Here is a 21,881-nt window from a genome sequence, read left to right on the forward strand (position 1 = left end):
TGATACAGATTAATATGTCAGGAGGTTATGTAGAACTATTCATGGGTTCAGAATAATCACCTTAGAATTTCATTTGACCATGCAATATCTTTTGTCTTTACAAAGGCAACAATATGAAGTGTAAATTTAATTATATTCTAGAAAAATGCTAATTTGCACTAATGATGGGGAGACCTTTTAATGAATTACAGAATTGTGCAAATTAGCAAGTGAACAAACACAAAAAATAATGCACAACATTGTTTGATCTGTTTTGACTTTCATGGTTCTGAGTTAACTGTTTATGCTAATACATCATCTTGCACTGCACTAGTAAGTATACTCAAGTGTATTTTAACAGACCACATAGTGCTAGTGGTAAGACATTTTGTCAGAGCAGTGTCACTGCTTCCTCTTTGCTTGAAAATGAGAGGCTATATTACGTCATGTAATACTGTGCATATTTCTCTTGCTTTTGTTTGAAAGTGTGGACATGGTTTTGTGGGGTCATATTTTGTAAACAAAAGTTAGTAGAATTCCTTAGGATTTCAGCATTCATAAAGTACCAAAATTTGATATTTCAAAAACAAAAACAGGAATTTTGCTCGTAGTTATGCTGATTTTCCTTTTTTTTTAAAATTTTTTTCCTTTTTTTTTTCATTTTGGTATTTATTTTTTATTATTCTCATTGAGAGAGAGCTGTCAAGTTTCTGCCTCTCTGAAAATCTCCTGGTCTACAGAGGGGGATATCCATGGAAATGAAAGCACGAAGAAAAGAGAGTCTTACTATTCTTCATTTCTGTCTAATGCAGAAAGACATACCTATGATGATTGACAAAATATCCTATCTTCTGATTATGAAGAAAATTGCTTTAGTCAGATGAGTGTTCAAAGTAATATGTTGAGGCTTGGAAAAAAGAATGTGTTACTGGTCATAATGCACATCCAGTACATTTTAAGCCCATAGTGAAATTAAAGAGTGAATGACTGTATCCTTCTGCTGTTGTAGGCTTACAAAGGAAAAACAAATTGTATTGACTGAATTACAAGTGACTAAATACATTTACATGCATTTATCTTCTCCCTTTCCGCTGCTTCATGTTACATAACTGAATACATATCAGTGGCACAAGCAGTAAAAGACTTAAAAATATTCTTTTGAATTTACATTTATATTCTTCATTGAACTGCCTAACAGAATATAGAACTAGGTAGTTTTTAATATCTATGTACCCATCCTGACTGAACAATGTTTATTACTATTCATGTCCTCATAGAAAATGTAGCTCTGGAATATACCTGGAAGATGCCTGGAAGGAGTTTCTAATACAAAGTAGCTTATCAAGATGCCTTCACACAGGTGATCTAACTGCTTTTAAAGCTCCTGATGAGGAAGTCCTCACTGAGAAGGGAATCTGATAGAGCAGCAGCAGCACTCACAATCTAAACTCTTGCAAATGTGATCAGATTCTACTAGAGGAGGAGAGGGAGAACATTAGCTAGGCTTGCCTGTTGACTTTCCTGAGTCAGGGATGCAGGAATGGAGCAGAATGGCAGTAGCACCCATAAAGCAGGTTCACTTGTTGGCTCCCTTCATGGGATAGCTGGGATCCAGGGAAGCACTGCAGGCTCAAGACAAGGGAGACTGACGATTTTCCAATGATAAAAAGTGTGGGTAGAAAGCCTTGGGATTCTCATTGTAAAAAATTTAGTAAGAGCTATATGAGTCTAGGTATCCCCTTCTTTTGGCATTCATATGTAGTACAGAAAACAATTAGCAGCTCTTGCCGTTAAGGAAGAGAGATGCTGATAAGGAAGCTATACTCATGATTGTGTTGATACCACAGGTTGTATCATAGTATCCTTTAAAATCTGAGTCATGAAGCTACTTGAATTTATCAGATATATTCATCGAACCCTAATGCTTCAAAGGTAAAAAAGAGCAACACTAACCTCACAGCATCTCAGCCTGGGATGTAGGATCAAGTATGAACTTGCTAATCATTGGTACTATGTGTGTTGTTGTGTGGAGATGAGATAGTAATAAAGGGTGGAAGAGAAGCAGTGCTTTGTATTGATTCCTAGGCTTTATGAAGTCTCTCTGTGTGACTTGTCTATGTGAGGAGTGCAGTATTTGGATCTTTGTGGAGTACTTTTTACATAAATCAATTTTAATGTTTTTCTGTAATTGTTTTCAAATAACTGTATAAAAGAATTGCCAAAAGGCAGACATCTGCTCATTTGTAGCAAAAGAAACTATCTATCAAAGGAAAATATTTAAATCCTTCCACCAGGTTTTGAAAATGCAATGCCTTTGGGAAATGGGAAAAGAACACTCAGTTGCACTACATTTATGGTCCTGGGATTGCCATATTTGCCATAGGTCTAACAATTTGAGCATATACAAAGTAATACAATGCCACATACTCGAGAACAAGTGATATATAAAACCATGGTGAATTAACAGATTAATGTTTTTATTAATCCACCTTAAAATTCCTCTAAGCTGCATTTCTCTGAAAAAGCATTTAATTTAATATTTTACAGACAGCACTTAGCTGCTGAACCATCCAGAAAATGTCTTCATTCTTATGCCATTAGCTTCAATATGGGAGGAAATGTGACAAATACTTTTTTATATAATCTTCTTAAAAGGATGTGAAAATTCTTCCTACTTAGGTTGTAAGGCTAAAGCCTAAAATGCAAGATTTTTGTGCTTTCCTAATAGCAACAAATATTTGCACTATTGTTGCAAACACAGATCAGCCAATTCTGGTCTAGTTCCCACCTACACCATCTTGATGATAACAGACCAGTGCCTTTTTATGCTTAGCTACTAAATGGAGTTTTCTTTCCCAGTATACATCCCTCTAAAAACCTATGCAATAGCTTTTAGAAATCAAACCATTTTTAAAAAGTGTTCAGGCAGTTGTATCTGAAAATCTGTGTATATACCCAATTATCTTAGATCATTTGGATGCTTTTCTTTTAACTGGAGTCCTTTTATTTGCCCTAATATTGGAGTGTCTGGTAAGGTGCTAAAAATAGGAATTTAACTTATATGGAAAATATTATTTGAACACTTGTGTCACTACTGTAATCCTAAATAACTTGAAATATATGAACTCTTAAATTCTGTAAAGTTTGCTTATCTCTGTGGGAAACCTCAACTGCAGATAGATAAGCAGACATAGATTTGCCATTTTTAGAGGCCGTTATTCAATATACTAGGAGAAATTGCAAAGATAGTCTAAACGTATTAGGTCATCTCGTCTGACTTCTGTCTGTTAATTTCACAGTAACCATGGTTGGTGAGACTTTAAAGGTTGAACAGCTATCTTATAGCCCTAATCAAGTAGTCTGCATGTAGGATTTTCTCTGTTCTTGATAAATCAAGCTGTGATAAGGAGGAAGTACGCAGTACAGTGGTTCTGTAAACCAGTCTTTCCATCAAGAGGATCAGGTTCTAAATTTACTTACTGACCATTTAGGTCTATAGAAAGTGAACCTTCATGTTACCACTACTGTCTCTAAGGTGCTTATCTATTTATTTTTATTATTATTTTTTAAACAAACAAAAAAACCATCCTATTTAATTTTGTTTTGTTTCATGTAAGTGTCAAGAGTCTGGAGAGTGACTTTCAGCTGTCATTTATTTATGTCATCATACTGTGAATGTTGTAAAATTGTCCAGATTGAAGGTGATTATAGCAAAAGCTAGATATAGCATGTATATACCATTCATTCAGTCTCAATGAGTATTTACTTCCAGTAAACAAATAAGACTGAATTTTCAACTACTTCCTATTGAAATGTTACTTACCTTTAAACTCCGAGTATTATGAATGCAGTACAGATTTGCTGTGTAGTTTGTAAAGGGCTTCTTTTTGCTCAGTGCTGACCTCTGTAGTTTGCATATATGATTTTTGTTATTGTGCCATGAAGCTTTTAATCTGCTGATTGTTTTGAATCTTTGCTTTTGAACAAATTTATGGTAGAGAAGCAAAGCCAAATGATTTCCTTTAACAGCAAAGCATACAAGAAAATGCCACCTGTTTTTAAGATGTTCGTATATTTTAGACAGGGATGTATTATTTTCCTATGGCTAATTTGTGTATATATATACATATATATAAATAACATGAAGTTTAGAAAATTAGAAGAAAATATAGGAAGCATATTTCCTTTTTGCTTGATGTCTGTGTTTACCCAGTGTTACTTATTAGGGTATCTTGGGGGGAAAAAAAAATTCATTTGCAAAAGAAGATGGAAGGCTGTGATTGCACACATGCAGTTTCTAGCAAAAATATTAACAGCACATCATTCTCAAACATGTAGCTGCTTCATTTTTTAGCTGAGGAAGAGAGTGAGGACACTGGGGCTGTTCCTAATAGTTTGGGCTCTGGAATTTGGAACTTGCTTCTGGAAGATGTGCTAGGTTGGTTTAACAAATTGCTTAAGGGCTTAAATTATAAGCAAATAAGTGGTTGGTCTAAGCCCACTGGGCACTACAGTCATATTAAAATAAAGCACAGTAAGCAGTCAGATAATGAATTAGAGTGCTCAGCATCTGGCGACTGAGTTTTTATTGAGAATAGTCTAAGAGTTATAAAATTTGGAAAAAGATCGTTACCAGGGGTCAATAACTTATCTCCTGTATGGGAAGAAGCATCTTTATCAGCTTCACAATGGAAATGTGGCTGAACTCATAGTTGTTTCTGGAGTCCTGCACTACAGTACCATCTAAAAAACGTTACTTCTTTCTCCAAGCATGAAAAAAAAGGCAAACTGAAACTTTTGAAACTATTATTTTGAATACAAAATTCACTGAGGTAATTCATGCTTTTGTCTGCTTCAGATTGTGCTCGATGTAGGAACAGGTGACATTAGCAGCAAAGCCTACCCAGACCTATTTGGTGTTTTACCCTCTGTCCCCTCCCACCACTCCTACCCCTTGCTAATAGTTTTGGAAATAGTGGGAATGCTTTGTGCAGAGAGCAGCGAAGCGTGCCTTGGAAGTGGCCAGATTCAAGCTTAACATGATACTGGTTCTCTAGGCAAACTGGCAGGATAGTAGTGAAGAGAGAGCCAAAGAACTATTTGGAGCTCAGCTCCTAAAAGTAAGGATAACATTAGCTTATCCTGCTATTGCTGCCTTTCCCAGGACAACTTCTTCACAAAGGTTCTTTGTCTAAATCTCTGTTGCATTCATAGTGGTGGAATTGCTGGCATGCCTAAATTGCAAGACAGATGAGCATTAGCACTATTGGTCTGATCGTTAGGGTCTCTGTGCGCTGTAGTAAGGACATTTTTCTTCTGGCTTTTTAGTTCTGAAATTAGATTTTCTTAAATTGTCAATGCATGCATTTTAGTTACACTATATTATTTATACACATAAAGATGTATTATTTATACACATTAAACAATCTTTGTATTAAAAGTTTTCAGTACAAATAAATGGCAGATATGCACTCCTGTTGTTAATGATGTATTGTACATGGCATTTGAAAGATGGGCATAGATGATGAAAGCATTTTGGAAGAAAATATCTGTGACTTAACTTGTAAAGTACATTTTTCCTGAAGTGAACCCAAAAGAGTTTCATTCACATTAAAATAATCAGACAACAGGTGTTTCATATTTTGAAAAGGTAATTTACACAGGATAAGAATTATGCCACATAAAAATAATTTCTTCTCTCTTAAAAAGACTAGAAATAATCCTTGATGTAAGTCAAAGAGTCTGCAACACTTCTGGGAGAATAGTCCAGGTGAAAGAAGATTATTGTGTACAGGGCGAGCTATAATAAAAACTGTCAGTTCTGTCAACCCATTCTGTCTAAGGTCTATAGAGGATTAAAAGGATATTGAACATCATGTAACAGCTGTCTTCTACGTGAAAGGGATCACTACTGTGGTGAACAGAAATGTACTGGTTTAAAACAATCCTCAAGGCTAGGTGTGGCTGAGCCACAAGTGGTTGGTTTGGCAAATAAAGTGCTTGAGGAGGCAAGCAAATAAAGAGGAGGTTTGTCAAATAAAGAGGACTTGAAGGAGCACAGTCTGAGTTCCAAATAAATAGTATCAAAGGCTTATTAGTGAGGGTGTTTGTGCCTCTTTTACATTACTGGAATAATATAGGATACCACCAAGTTTGGCAAGATAAACAATAAGCCATAATGTGTTATTATCATGTTCAGGAAATATTAATTAGTATGCAGTGTAAAATGTAGTTATTATTTCCAGAGAGGTTACAAATTTGCTCTTAACTATTTTCTTTTATAACTCTAAAAACTCTTAAGTTTTTAAATTAAAATGTTTTTGACTGTAATATAAATTGCAACAATAATTAGATTTCTGGGACAGTTTAATTAATTTTGAGTATTGATTAATACTTTTGAAAATATAGCAATTTCATAATGCATAAAACAAAAAAAGGAAATGGGAGCAATGTGTAGAATAAATATTGCTGTAAATCTGTAATATTTGAAATTCTTCTACTTGAAATAGAAACAGTTCTTTCAGTTCTGGAGTGCAAGAGAGGAAGTAGTTTACTCAATAAATCCTTTATTCAGAGGGTGCGAGTTTTTAATTTTTTTCTTTTTGTAATAATGAACTATGAGAAATGCATATCTATCCAGGTTATGGAATGAACTTCCTATTTACATGTAGAGTCAAATTTGCCCTCAAATTTTTAAATAACAGACTTTTTAATAGTTGCAGTATATGCTGTTCCCTTGTGTCTGTTGTTCCCATGTTCATGTGTATGTTGATGTGTTTGGCCAGTGGTGTCGGCATAAATATAAAGCTGAAAATTAAACTCAGGTAGGTTTTTCTTCTGAAAATGTATCCTGTATTTTTGTACGTTGTTAAGTTCAACTTAATTCCCTCTTATATGTATTTCAAATAATCAGATTTGAAGACCCAGCTTCCCAAATACCTTTTCTTCCATTGTACAAAGCAGCAATCTTTAGACCAGTTATGTACTTAGTCCTGTTGGAAGGACTTGAAAAATTCATTCATCAGAGAGCAATGCTAACTTCTTAGCCAATTGCTTGTTGGGAGCAATTAGTCCATGAATTAGGCCTAAGATCTGAGGGCCTATTGCAGTACCTAAACCTAAATTCTAATGCTAATGCAACATATTAAAATAAAAATTCAAGTACTACGTGTGTTTACTTCTTATTTTAAACACATCTGGCAACATCTGGTGTGTTATGTGCCACTACATAAATTCTGTAGTTTTATACAGAGCTCTCATAGGATTGTTTTAAACTTCTTAAGCCTAGCTGGAAGTGTTTGCAGTGAACTAAGTCAGCTGATTCTTCCATAGAGGATTTTTAAAGAAATGGTTAGAAAGAAATGTGCAAATGTAACAGGTTTGTTAAAAACAACAACAAAAACAAAAAGCACCCCCCAAACAAACAACAATAGCAAAACAACAACAATAACAAAAAACACCACCACCAAATCCCAGCTTGCTTTTAAAGCCAGTGAAAAAATCAATTTATTGAATTTTTTAAGCTAATTGACACCAACGTCTACGCTGTTGTTCATGGGAACGACAAAAATGTAGCAATTTAAATACAACCTTTTTGAAGAGGTATGGCAATACCACCCTAATTTGGGAGAGAATATCAATAAAGGGACCAACCAAAGTTCATTAGAGAGATGCCACAATATAAGGGGCCAGAAATAACTCAAAAGTTGAGGAGAAGGCCCGGAGTCTCCCAAGGACATCAGGTACTGTTTCCCATGATAGTTTTCTGTGACAGACAGCACCAAAACTGCAGCTGCTGCTACAGAATGTAAAATTCCTGGTGAAGGAAGATACATTCATTTTGCTGTAACCCATAGCTACTGTCTGTGTTATCTAGGGCTGAAGTCTGACTTCCTGGCTGGCTACATTACCAGATGCAAACCTAGTAACAACAGTAGTATTAAAAATCAGACTTGAAGCAACATTGATATACTATGGAGCAGAAAGAGAAGATTATTATTTTTAATAGCCCCTTCCAAAACATAGAACACTTGTAAACTGGGAAGAATCTTTGTCTTTTGGGCGTGATTTCAAGAAATGAGAAAGAATAACATTCAGATAAAGAATCAGAGGTTCACTCTGATCTTAATTGTAGAGGCTGAGATGGAATAACTACTTCAGATAAAAGCATGTATTTGGGTTTCACATGAGAAGTGTACGATAGGTTAGTGAAGATACCTGTCAGGAACTGCATGCTTGATGTAGCCCATTTAAATCCACCACTGAGATGGAAGAACAACAACTAAATTTTGACACTCACTGGCATTCATGTCCATATACAAGCTGAGAGCATTATTCCTATACCAAGCACCAAGGATTTATTTTTTTTTTGAGACATTACCATAATTTTGTTTCTGACATTGGAAATTGTAGATTTATTTGGAAACTATAGATTTATTTCTCCCATACCTATGGTCTTCTTGTTTCACCATTAAGTGTCCCCAGCTCTCAGTTTAGAGAGGGATACAAGAGACTTAGAATCAAGTGTCTTGACATCAGCATTCTTGGGGTTGTTCTTCATTGGGAACTTTAACTGGCCTCCAGTTTGTTAGGTGGAGTCAGCTCTACCATTCTCTTAAAACTAGTTGGCCGAAGTGTCAGGAATTGGATACTGAATATTGTTGTGTACTATGTACAGCTTAGGTGGGCTATCTTTCTGAGTAGCAGATAAAGCTTTAGAAACTTCTACAGACCTGGAAACCCTTTTGCAAAATTAGTGTTTGTCCTGCAGAAACCCACATAAATGGATTAGGATTTAATCTGCTTCTAAGCCTCTGCCAGCAGTAACCATGATAAAGGTAACTTAGCTTGTTTTGTGATATACGAAAATTTGATAGGTTATCACTAATGATCCATTGCTGAATATTATTTCAGATTATCTATTTCAGTCCTGGCCTTTCAGCATACATGTGATTGCACTTTAGGTAGTATTATTGCCAGTTAGATAGACAATTGTTCACTGCAGTTTTAGGTAATGATGTAGCTAAATTGCCCTTCTTTGTTTAGAAGCAAAGACGTGTTATGGGCTAGTCTGTTGGTCAAAAATATTGACTTTAAAATAGGATACTTACAAATATTTCAACAAGTAGACAATTAAAATTGTTAATTGAAAATTAGCTTTGTCTATGACTTCCTTCTTTCTTGCCTCTGTAAACAAAAGTGTAGAACAATTTTCTTGTGTCATGCTATCCCAAAGGAAAGAATTTGGTACAGAAATTTGTTACGTCTTTGTTCTTTTTCCCCCCTCATTTATTATCTCTTCTTTTATTTATATGTAGACATACTTTATATTTCTCTTGCATCTTTTTTCCCCCAAAGGGTAGTATTTGCTCCAGAAATTTGCAGCTTGTCTATTTCATTTTCCTTTTTTATTGCATTGAAAAAAAATTCACTACTTCTTAAGTGCCTTTTCCCTTTTTATTACTTTCAGATGTTTGGAATCTACTGCTGTGTTGCCTTTTTTTTTTTTTTTTTGCTTATTTTTGGTTTTGCTTTTTTAGTACCTATGCTATTAGAGGTAGATTGAATGAGTTTCTGTGTGTACACACAGTTTTGGGTGCTTATTTTACATTGACAAAATTATTAGGTACAAACCTGAGAGCTGATAATATTGGGCTACTGCATAAGTATCCTTTGCATGTATAATTTTGTGCCTGTAAGAGATTTAAGCAGGCTTACCTTAAATGTTAAATAGCTTTAGTGTTGCAATATCTTAAAATAAAAAGTTAAAGATTTTAAGTTCACTGGGGATACATATGTATAATTTAACACTGTTCAGTAAGAGATGTAAATTTTGAGTTTAGATGTGTGGGAAACAAGGATTTCTGTTGTTATATAGTCACAGGCATGTCTGTAAAGCTATGCCAAATGATAATATTTGTATAAATATTTATATAAATATGCTATGCTTGCATAGCATTTCTAGGAGTTTTATATCTACCTTAATTTACCATTTCACAATAAAACTGAGTTGAACCAACAGCTAAGTGCTTTCAAAATGAAAAATATCATTAATTTTCTTTGAGTTCCTCAGATCGGGGTTAGTGGTACGAAGACCATGGTGTTGCCTTTTGCATGGGAATAAATACACATATAAAGTGAATACAGTATCTTTTTAGACTCAGCATAGCTTATATGGTTCTAAAGGTGATGTTGTTCCATGAACAAACAGGGAGAAACACTAGAGTATTTTCTGACAGTAGGAAGCTTTTCCCTATATATTTTACTAACAAATGCTGCCAAAACTACTTGGAGATTAGCATAGGTCTAGCTTTGTCTAATGCTCTGTGTCTTTACGCCATCCAGAATAGTATGACTACTTGAAAACATAGATATTTCTTTTTAGCAGTGAGCATGTAGCTCTTCACTTATATTTGATGGAAGCAAGTAGGCGAATTAGAAAAAATTAATTTAAATTTCTACTTTGTTCTTTACATTTTTTTGAACTAAAACCATAGTAATGGAATTACCCTGTAAATTGCAAGAAGGGGTTTTATAGAATGGGCAAGCAGTTAAAGAAAAGGAAAAGTTAAAAAAAATTTAATACTTAATGTTTCTTCATGTGGGAACATGCATGTTGAATTGAGGCTCATGGTAATTGCCAGCATATTCCCTTAAGCATGGTATTTTTCCTGTGGTTTCTGAAAGGATCAATCACTTGCAGCAATTTATGTAAAAACTTCCCGGTGAATGATTCTGCTATTGTATTTACACTTTTTGCCTGGCTCACCAGAATGCAATACCTTTGCTCCTTAGTACAGCAAATGCAGTTTGTAATATATATTATGGTATGGTCAAAGCATAATTTATTGTCAAATAGAAAAATAGGTCAACATGAATGTCACTTGATGATCATCCCCCCAAGTTTAATAAAACACCTCACCAGCATGCATTCTGCACAGTGCTTGATGTTTTATTAGGCCTACAGTACCTTCCAGTACCTAGCTATAGTGGGAGTGTAATTACTGAGCTGTCAGGGTGATAAGTGGGATTAATGGCAGCCTGGCGCACTTTAGTCTGCAGAGTGCTCAGAGAATGGGAAGATGGTCTTATTATAAGAGAAAGTCTGGACTGGCATATTCATGACACCCTCCCCTCGTCCCAAAAGCTCACATTCAAGTTGGTGTTGCCTCCCTCCTCCCCTTTAAATAGCTGACATTTTCAACAGCTGTTATTTGTGAACCATTTCAAAATTCAAAAAAGATACAATTCGGTAAAGATGCTTAATAGCCACAACTGGAAAGCTGTGCACTGCTTATCCTGCTAGGTGCCATTCTAGTCAGTTTTGACATGAGATTGTTCTATACATAGTCCACAGAAATGTATTTTATGTTAAGTGTTATTCTTTTGGTCTTAGATATAGGACTGCTGCATTTTAAAGTGAATCACATTCAGGAATGTGAAGAGCCAGAAGTCATAATGGAATACTTGCCTTTTTTTTTAAATGTATGATTTTCTGCTTCTATTATTTCTTTACTGCCTACACAGACAAAATGATCATCCAAGCCCTTACAGTGTCAGATTTTATCTAGTGTATCTCCTATATTCCTGGCTTCTAGTACTAGAACTTTTCTGTCTTTCAGGCTGCTTAGAATGCTAAGAGCATCCTCATGACTCAGTGCTCTGGACACATGCACCTTTTGAGGTCCCCACTGGCCTGACTTTGCTGGTTAAGGCATTTATAACATATGCTTGCTGTGCTGGGCAGCAGTGTATTTAACTACCACAGCTAAATTTGCTGGTGCTCTTCTGCATGAGCCCTCTGACATCCTGGGCTAGCTGAACTAGCAGCCTGCCGTGGTGTTGAACCTGAATCTGGCTTTACTACGTTTCCCTGCCTTTGCTGTCCATGAGACCTATTTTCCTTTAAATATTTCCTTTCGGACCCTTTTCCCATGAATAGATCTGTGAGGAAATCCAAACAGTGCTACCACATGTACCTTCAAATTCAGGTGCGGTATGACTGGTGCCGTGGTGGCTGCAATACCCAGCTAGATGACAATGAATGACAAGATTAAAGACTAATTCATCTTTTACTTTGGCTTTGCTTTCACTCTTATTCCACCCTTAACTGGAGGAGAAAAACACAAACAATGCATGTGACTGACAAAGTTAGACCAGTTTTTCACTTCAGGTCTTTCAGGCTTGTTCATTCTCTTTTAATTTGCTCTTCATTTCCGTGTGTGTTTTCTGTAGGACTCTTGCACTTCTCTGTGTTTGAAAGTAGTCTGTCCTAGCCAGTTGTGCAGCATCATTTACTACTAAGTAATGATGATTAAGGTAGAGTTGTGGGACTGTAAGTAGTCATGTTCAGACAATATGCAAAAAAAAAAAAAAGAAACATTTCATTTTCCAAAAGTAGTTAAAACTACAAATTTTATAAATTCTGCGCATTAGTAAAACTGTATTGAAAGAGCATCTGGAATAATTTAGTGAATTAGGAGTGTGGCATTTGACCTGTGATAATCACTGGTATGTAGAACCAAGAATTGCATGCAAATATCTTTGTGTTTATTAGAGAACCGTTTTCATTCTTCAGCTGACTTTTACCTTTTGTGATAGATTTGTTTATTGTAACTTACGCAGGCAACCCTTAAGGCTTACTTCTTAGAAGAGACTTGTGCAAACAACTTTACCAGTAAACCCCCATGCATGACTAGCAGGCACAGATTGTAAATCATTCCTATTTAAAATTTGCGTGTTTTAATATACGATAAAGTTTGTCATTAGGGATGACAAGAAGAGGGTCTTAGGCATTTCAGTTGGGAGTATGCTTAGGAATACTGAAGTGTTTTCAAAGGTCACAGACATATTTTAGGAAACTCATAGAAAAGTGACTTGAAAATTTACCAGCCATTCTTGTTCTTTGGCACATACAGTACAAACTAGTTCCTTCCTCTGTGGAAATAGTTGATTTAGTACATCTAATTGTCCAACCTCTAGAATGTAATCCACAGTAACACTTGCAGAATTTCATTAATAAACTCTCATTCACAGCATTGGTGTTTTTCAAATGGGAAAATGAAATGGTCAGAAGTTTAGCGATCTTGGATTCCAGGAGAAAAAAAAAAAAAGCATAATTGGACATTGTTTCCTAATACTTAGTGTGCATAGTCCACGTTTGTAACTGCACCCTACTCACTTCACTTGTGAAGTGGAGTCAACAGAATTTAATGTTTGTGCAACTTAATTTGATAATGATCATGTAGCACTTGAGTTTTTAAATAGAAATTTTATGAAAATGCTTTGTATTATTCGCTTGTGACTTATCTTCTACCACACTCACTTGAAAACATTATGCTATTGGCAGCATTTGTATTCCATGTCTCTGTGACACATTTTCTTTTATTCCTGTAGATGCTTGAAGTGTGCAGATGCCCCCTGTCAGAAGAGTTGCCCAACTAATCTGGACATCAAGTCATTCATCACAAGTATTGCAAATAAGGTAAAATCAGACTTGCCGTAGTACATGGAAGCAGATAGCAGTGATTGCTTGTAGTTCTGTTAATGTGATTGCATTACAAGTCTTATCTTTGTAAAATGTTTACAACAGATAGTTTAAAATTCAAGTAATCTAATTTTTAATTATTTTTACTGCTGTTCTGTGCTAGAACAGATAGTGTATATTGCAAATCTACTTCTTTGTGTCAGTATTGCTGAAAAGTTTTTGTTTTTGATGGTTTTCATGCATAATGGTATTAAAAAAAAACAAAAACAAAAACTGAGCATTACAATGCAGTGATTTAACTTTGCTGCTACCTGAGGTATTAGAGTTACAAAACTTTTCTTTCATTAAATATTTTTCTTATTGTTGTTTAACAAGTGATTATAATTTAAATTTGCTTTCGGCAGAAATCTGACATGAAGGTGGTCATCTCAAGGAATGTTTTCTCACTGTTGTACTTTATAGTAAGAGGCTCTGGCTAGTGCAAATGTGGACTGTCACTTAGACTAGCAGTAAAATATTACAGGAACAAATTGAGCCCCCTTTTTTGGAGGTACTGTATATTTTCCTTTCTTAATAGGCTATTTTACTGTAATAATAATGAAAGCTTAAAAACTTTATTTTCATTTGTGGTCTATATATTACTTTTAACAGTAAGAAATAGGAATAAACAAAAATGACTGCAAAGTTGATATGACAAGATTCATTAGGCTATCTGGGATAGTCTAAAGATGACTGGATATTATTGCCCCTTGCAATCTCAAAAACTTACTTCCCATCTGTGGAATCATTCGCAGCAGTGTGATTTGTTTATCTGTATGAGCCCAACTAAACTCATGAACCACAGGAGGTGATACAAAGATTTTCTGGCCGCATGTTATGCTCCAGCCCATCTTGCTGTTGGATGCAACTGAAAGGGCCCACGTGGGTAGAGCTGGAGAGAAGTGGGCAACAGCAGTGCTGCCGTGCATGAGCCAACATCCACATTGCTTGTACTGTGCTCTGTCCTCTGGGGAGAAAACACTGGTAAATTTTGCACCTTAACAAGAAACATTAGGATAAGAGGAGATATTAAGATACATGTATCAATTATAATACAACTGTGTGTTGATGTGGGAATTGGCATTATGCCCGGCATCTGCATATAGACAGTTTTCTTATATTATCTGTACCTTGTCAGTGTAGCATTTGTATTTATGAATGTAGGCATCTGTTTGCGACCATAGTATAGCATGGAGCATATTGCTTGTTATTACCTCTGTCAGGCATTATGAAGGAGATGAACTGAACAGAGAAGGTACAAGGCAATAGCAAAACTGTTAGTGTCATCCTGTGATCATGTTGTAGTTCTAGGAAAAGCAAAGCAAATTTTATGAAAGTATTTTACCAGGATGGTCTTTCTTGATTAAGGGTTAGTTGTGTTACTGCCTAGGATAGGATAGGGTGATGCATTGGTGAGGAAAGAAAAGGGGCCTTAGTATGGAAACGTGAAAGCTGGGAGTAAAGAATAAGAAGGCAAACTGAAAATTACAACAGAAAATTTCTGAAGAACTGACACCAGCAGCATCTTGAAATGAGAAATTTGGTGGGTCTTTTAAATTCTCATAGCCTCAGAAATATAATGCCCTTTTGTGACTTGGCAGAAAGGGTAAGTCATTTTAACAGCTGATTCATTCTGAATTCTGTGAATCCATTACAGAGGAGAGGAAGTCAAGGAGGGGTGACTGCAGAGCTTTGAGAGTTATATTTTGGCAAAGGTGTACTAGAATAATAACAGGAATCTGCCTTATAGATGTGAAGTCTTTGCCCTGCTGACACCAATGGGTGCACTCTGCAAGGTTTTAATAGGGCCAGATTTTACCTGTCTGATGGTTGGTGAGGCAGGTCAACCCTGTAGTGTTTGGGCTGTTTGATAACTCTTTAAAAGCATCTTGGAAGTTGCAGATGCTAGGTAAGACTCTGCATTTGCCCTGAACAAGTGACCCGATCAGTTGATGTTTTATTGGAAAATCCTGCTTTAGAAAAGAATTGCAGTATACTGCTATTCTCTTAGGAGACTTATGATTCCGTAGGGGAAAACCTGTGTCTCAGATTACTGAAACGTACTTACAGCCTTTCTTTTTGAATCCCATCCCTAGTAGTAGCTTCTATATCCAGTAAGAAACTGTAGTTTTTATAAAAGAGCATACTGTGATTTTGGTAACTGCTTTTGCCTCATGTTGATGCCTGGTAATTGCATAGAATGAAGGACACTTTCACACGCAGGAAGTTTTAAAAAGTCAGATAGTCAGTTTCTCTTAGCCAAGATAATTGGATGGGAACTTGCATGCCTAAAATCAGCACTGCATCTATGAAATTCAGTTTCAAGTAGAAGTTTACATGCAGGCTGACCCTTTGCTTTCTCTCCCTACCCTAAAACAAAAGAGAAATCCAGTATTGCATAGTTATGGGAGCATTTCTCTGAGACAGAGAATTCTGACTTAAAAAAAAATAAAAAAATAAAAAAATATCAAATATGCTTAGCAAATAGTTGAGGTCATGGGCTGAGCAACAAGGCTGGGAAATCTTGCTTGTTTATGGCTTCCACATCAATGGTTGTACCTCCTGTAATTCATGTACCAAGCAGGGAAGTAATGCTGCTTAGAGGAAACCCAACCTTGTCTTGATGGCTGCATTCTGCTAGGCTGAGTTTTTCTTTTGTTGAATTTACTTCCAATGCATTTTATAGAAATTTTCTATTATGACAGATTCTGTTCAGGAAGAGTAACACTACATTCTTACATTTTCCTTTATTAATAGGATGTTTTTCTAGGTATATATGTTTAATATTACTTTTTTCCTTTTTAAATATTGCACTTTGAAACTCTTGCTTTCTACAAAGTTAGTGGAAAAGTTATGGTGGAAGTTGAGAGGGAGATATGGAAAATTGAAATGGTTCACTTGAAGTCCTGGCCCTGGGGGAGTTGGTGTGGTGGGTACTGCAGTGTCCTCTCCTCTGTTTCATTCTGCTGCTGTGGTGTTTGAGGTACCTGCACCATCTGCTTTTAGAGCAGACAGAAGTCAAGAACAGTGCATTTTTGAAAAACACATTGAAACTTCAAGCTTATAATTTGGGAAGTTTTTAATGGAACCAACAAGTAATTTCTCACCATGTTCCATAGCTGTTTGCTGTACTTCTTCTAAAATTGTATTAAAATTATTATCCAGATATCATTCAGCAATACACTTGCTGAATATTTTTGCATTATTGTTGTAAGTATACTTCACACTGCCAAAGTTTTGTTAAATGCCTTTGAAAATGCTTTTCAAAATTATACATCTTTTTGTTGTTTTCACCTTGTAAATACATTTTCTTTTTTAATCCAATAGTTTATAAATATATCTGTTAGCTTCTAAACAAAATAAAAAGCTGAAGTGCAGAATATTCAGGTACTTAAGGTCAGTAAGTCCTGGAAATCCAAGTAGGGTTTCTGGGCTTATTTGAAGTTCTTCTCCCACTTCTGAATCTTTCTTCCTTATTCTCTCAAGAAACTCCCTGCAGTAGGTTACCCTTCTAGCTGTTTAGAGGAGATTCTGGTCAATAAATTCCTCATCTGTGTCTAAGCAGTAAGCAGTATGGTATTCAGGTATTTATTTAAACATTATTCATTATTAATATGGAGTATTTAGACAGCAATGTACTGGAAATGAATTACTTTGTCAGATATTTAAGAGCTCTATTGTATGTAGTTTGTTTTGTTGGAAAACTGCTATAGCAATCATAAAAGGTCAGGGATTCTTGTTCTCTGAAGCCTGAGGCTTTTTAGATATTTAGAGGCCATGTACAATGTAGCTGTTCTTCGCTGCTCTGCCATTAGACCTCAGCTCAAGAGTAGAAGAGGGAGAGGGAGGGAGGGGTAGTTTCTGGGTTGAGAGGGTAATTGAATTGCCAGGCTCAGTGAGCCTTGAGCCTCTTTGAGAAAAAGGATATCACTTATGCTGCATTGTGTTAGGCCACTGCAACTCAGTAGACTTTAGGCCACAACTTCCATTCTCCTTTTCCATACAAACTGGATTACAACTCCACTTTCTAAAGGTACAGTCTAGTCCGTTGTGTCTTCCCAGTCACTGTTTCTCAGTTCATACTGACTGCTTGCAGTTGCATCTCTTGGAGACCAGACTTCAAATTCCCCATGCACGTGTAACTACATTTGTTTTTAAACATCAGAAGATGCTGTGTGTTCTGACTTCCATCTGTCCTCTCTTTAAGTACAACCTTCGCATTGCAAAGTGTGTATTCTTTGTTTTATAATAGACAAGAGCCATCTTCATTATCTCCCCCTCTAAAACAGCAACAACAAAAAACTAAGGGAAAAAAACAAATCACATTTAGATGCTGCAGGAGAATGGTTCTCCCTTAATTCATTCTCTCCTCTGAAATAGTCCCAGGAGAGATCTTAGGGAGTTTGTGTCCTCCTTTCCTTGTGTTGATATGTCAAAGCAAGAAGTAAAATGGAGTTTGGTAAAATGGAGCTCCAACACTTGTCATCCTTTAGGGCTGGTACAATCAAGTATTACATCAGCAGGGAATCCTGCAGCTCTCAGCCTAAATGCTTGTTGCCTGTCCAGCTTTCCTGCTGTTAAGCTGAAGTCTGTGCCAGAGGAAGCTGCTCATTGAAGAGCAACAGCTGCTCATGTACACTGCCTTTGTACTGTGCAGTGAGACAATCTTGGAGGTTTTGTTACCGGACACCTTCATGGTTGAGTAGTCACAGTGAAAAACAACTGATGGTGCAGTTAAGGCAAGGCATAGGGATATTAAGTTGTGTTACGTGGCACAGGCATGAAAAGTGAGTGACTCATCCTTTATAGTCTGAGTTAATAATGAAGAACTGGGGATGCAGAAGTATCTTTTGTGACATCAGTACTTGAAACTGCACTTTGTCTCTGCAGCCCTCTGTGACTGATCCAACAGTTTTCTCCTTGTTCAGATTGACCATCTTCTCCCATACCTGGTCTGAGCTGACAGGTCCACCATTTTCTAATAGACCTCATAGGTGGATGTAAGCCTTCTGGTAAGCATTTAAAAAATAATAATAAAAAAAAAATTAAAAAGCCACACTGCCTTCTGTATAGGACTGTAGGACTGTTTGGACCGTGTGGAATGATGGTAGGGAAATGGTACAGTAAGAGCTGAATGCCAGGAAAGTACAGGATAGCTGTGAAACACAAGACTAAGTTTTAGAGAAATTCTTAGATTAAAATAAAACCAGAGGAAATAGAGGTTTTCAAGGGAGAAATGGGAGAGGGAAGGAGTTAGAGGGTATAAAAGGTTACCAAAAGGGTAAAGGTGAAGCTGAAGTTTGGGAGATTGAAGGATTAAAGGAAAAAATGTATGTGGCAATATACTGGAAATGAGAAAGAAGGAAAAGTGGGTAGACAAAGGAAGGCAAAAGACAAAAAGCAGTGGGATTATTAAGGGAAGATGAAATGAAGAAAAGATTGCATGAGAGAAAGGGTGGTGAGAGGCATAGGACAGGTGAGAGAAACAGAATGATGTTTTTTCTGTGCCAGAGGAACTTGGAGTAAATTAACAAAGGACATCTCTATGCCATTTAAAAGGACATAGAAAATCATGAGTTCATATGTAGAATACTGTAAGTGGGATACTGTTAATACAGTGAAAGATTGTAGAAGTCAGAAAGCTGCTAGATGATTGGTAATAATTATATACAGATATGCATCACAATTAATCTTTAAGTACTACTTTGAGGCCTCAGGCTTTTGAAATTGCTGTTTTATTCAGCTTTCTGTGTTAATCTTTCTATATTTCAGGTCACTAAATACAAAAAACATTTAAAAGAGAAAGTAGTAATGGTGTTAAATTGATGTACTTGAAGCAGTGACTTTTCTTGAGATGTCTGTTTGTACTTAGTGTAATGGAATGGCTGACAGCTGGTTTCAGTTGCCATAGTGTAATTATGTAGAATAGACTTTTGCGATGACACTATGTCAATTAAGGAATCTCTCACATTCTAGACTACAAAGGACAAAATGACAGTACAAGATATTTCTTCCGTTCTTTTTCATAAAAAGATAGTGACACTGTGTGAAATTACAGTCCTGTTATGATGACATAAGTCAAATGATGTGAAAGATTTCTGGATTGATTAAAAATCATCAGCATTATAATATAGAATATGTATGATTTGGTAAGTTGTTATGTTTTGTTCATTCTTCTTCGGAAGATATTTTGGTGGGGGGCTGACAGACTGGAGGCGTTTCTTGTTATATTTTAACTGGTGTGTGTCAATGTGAAAAATGCTACTTATATAACAATGTACTTTAAATAGTGGTTCTTCGGTATGGGAAAATATTTTAATCCAATGCAGCTTGAGCAAATTTGAAAGCCATCACAGAACAGGAGCACGGATAGAGGGAGGTGATATTTTCCTGTATTTTTTGTTATGTCTCTCTTTTTTTAAACCTCACCCAGAGGAAGAGGAAATTACTATTTTTTCTTCTTTTCTTTTAATGTATTCACTCCATCCCATAATCCTGATGAAGTCAATGTTTTCATTTTTATTACACAAAGCACAATAATGAATATCTTTTTTTTGAGAAAACTGCCATATCAAAACACCCCGATGCATAAGGAATTTATATAAAAAACTCTTAAATTGAACGAAAGTAAAGATGCTGTATGCATTTCCTGATAGTAAATGCAATTTCTTCTTGTTTGTCAGTATTGATCCTATGTGTTTTAATAGTTTTTTTTTCCAAGTAAAAAACAGTCTAATTTACATGCAAATTATATAATGCTTCCAAATGATACATGTGGAGATTCTCCTCTGCCCGGTTTCCACAGATTATTGATGTCTGTTTAAGGCTTGTTTTTGTTCCCTGTGTTAGCAATGTAGTATTTATTGACATTTTGATATAGGAAGCCACAAAACATCCTATCCAGTTAGATTAATTTATTTCTGCGGAAGTGCACAGGAAAGAAGATTCTATGAACAAAAGCACAAGCAGACATTTATCTCATTAAAAAATTCAGAAACATTCTAGTTTTAGACTTGTTTCTTCTGTGACGTCTGTAAGAAACTAGCCAACTGAGACGTCTTATTATTTCAGCATCTAAAAAAAACACTCCAAACTGTTTGCATCCAAGATAGTTTGCATCATTTCATGCGCTGTAGTAACTTAGTGATTTTAATGAAGTCTGCCTCCCTTTAACTCTGGTCTGCTCCTCTGTACTGCATGCGGTGTGTAGTTCCCAACTTGGCATGTCTGTGTCTCATATCTGTGTTGTGTGTAGCCTACTACACCCTGGTTTTGTGAAATGAAAATGATCAATAATATTTTTTTTTCAGGAATGTGGATATTCTATTGAGTATTCTGCCTCTAATGTCACTGGTAATTGATCAGTAATACATGTTTTCAGCTGGAAAAAGAGGATGTTATGTAAGAAAAAGCGTTCATATAACAAAGCATTTAAGTTATTGTACATATACTGCAAATGCTTATTTATTACCGTAGTAACTCATGGTTTGCAGTGGTGTAACACAGTCTATATAACACCACTTAGTGTAACTTTCTAAACAATAATATATTTTCCTGCCAGTTTTTTTGGTAAAGTATTGGAAAACATTTTTTTAATAATGTTTGATACATTAGGTAATGAATCAGCACAGTGAAAGCAGAATAAATTAATAGATAGAATGGAACGACAAAGAGATGAAGCGACTTGGAGCTGGGCTCCTGAAGTCCTGCCCATGGACCTGTCTCTGTGCTGGGCTTTGCCCTGGGTATCTGGAAGGTTGCAGATAGGCTTACTCTTGAACTTAAGTACAAAGTGATGGTAGCAGCATGTGGCCATATCCCTTCACTGGCAGTGACCAGTATCAGTGGCAATGGGAACAGTGGTTATGCTGGTGTTCTGAAAGGTGGAAACTGAGGCAGGGTGTGGAAGAGGAGAGTTAGGGAACTACAGCTCTTCTAAAAGTGTAAGTTTGTGGAACACTGCACTTCAGGTGTGACAACCTTTTAATTAGCTTATCATTAAAACTTTTCGGATGTTAAGACTAGGAGAGACATGCTCTTTGATACACTTCATCTGATGTCTTAATATTTAGTATGGTAGTATGTACTATATGTCTTTCAGTACTCTCTTTTGAAGAAGTGAGGGTACCTAAACATCTTGTGCTCAGGCGCTACCACTAGAATTGGTAGCATCAGCAGATCATGATCATGACAGCAACTCCTCATAAATTCCCAGATAAGGACCTTGCCTTAATACACTCATGTTGCACCAGATTAAGAGTCCGTCAGCACTTGGCATTGCCTCCATTAGGATACTGGTCCCAGCCTTCTTCTTACGGAACTCTAGCATGATGTCCTGAGATAGGTTTCCCTCTATATCCTATCAGTAAGCTGTGAT

General features: G+C 36.1%; 1 protein-coding gene across 7 annotated transcripts in view; it reads left to right on the forward strand.

Annotated features, from left to right (window-relative positions):
- The window catches only part of DPYD (dihydropyrimidine dehydrogenase), a 352,451-nt gene that overhangs the window by 84,659 nt on the left and 245,911 nt on the right, over positions 1–21,881 (forward strand). For all 7 annotated transcript variants that reach the window (XM_080603522.1, XM_080603523.1, XM_080603524.1 and 4 more), the window contains one exon: positions 13,375–13,462. In XM_080603522.1, coding sequence (XP_080459648.1) covers positions 13,375–13,462 — 88 coding nt within the window. The remainder of the gene's footprint in view (positions 1–13,374; positions 13,463–21,881) is intronic.

Source organism: Anser brachyrhynchus (genome assembly GCF_964034855.1).
Source record: "Anser brachyrhynchus genome assembly, chromosome: 8".
NCBI classification, from domain to species: domain Eukaryota; kingdom Metazoa; phylum Chordata; class Aves; order Anseriformes; family Anatidae; genus Anser; species Anser brachyrhynchus.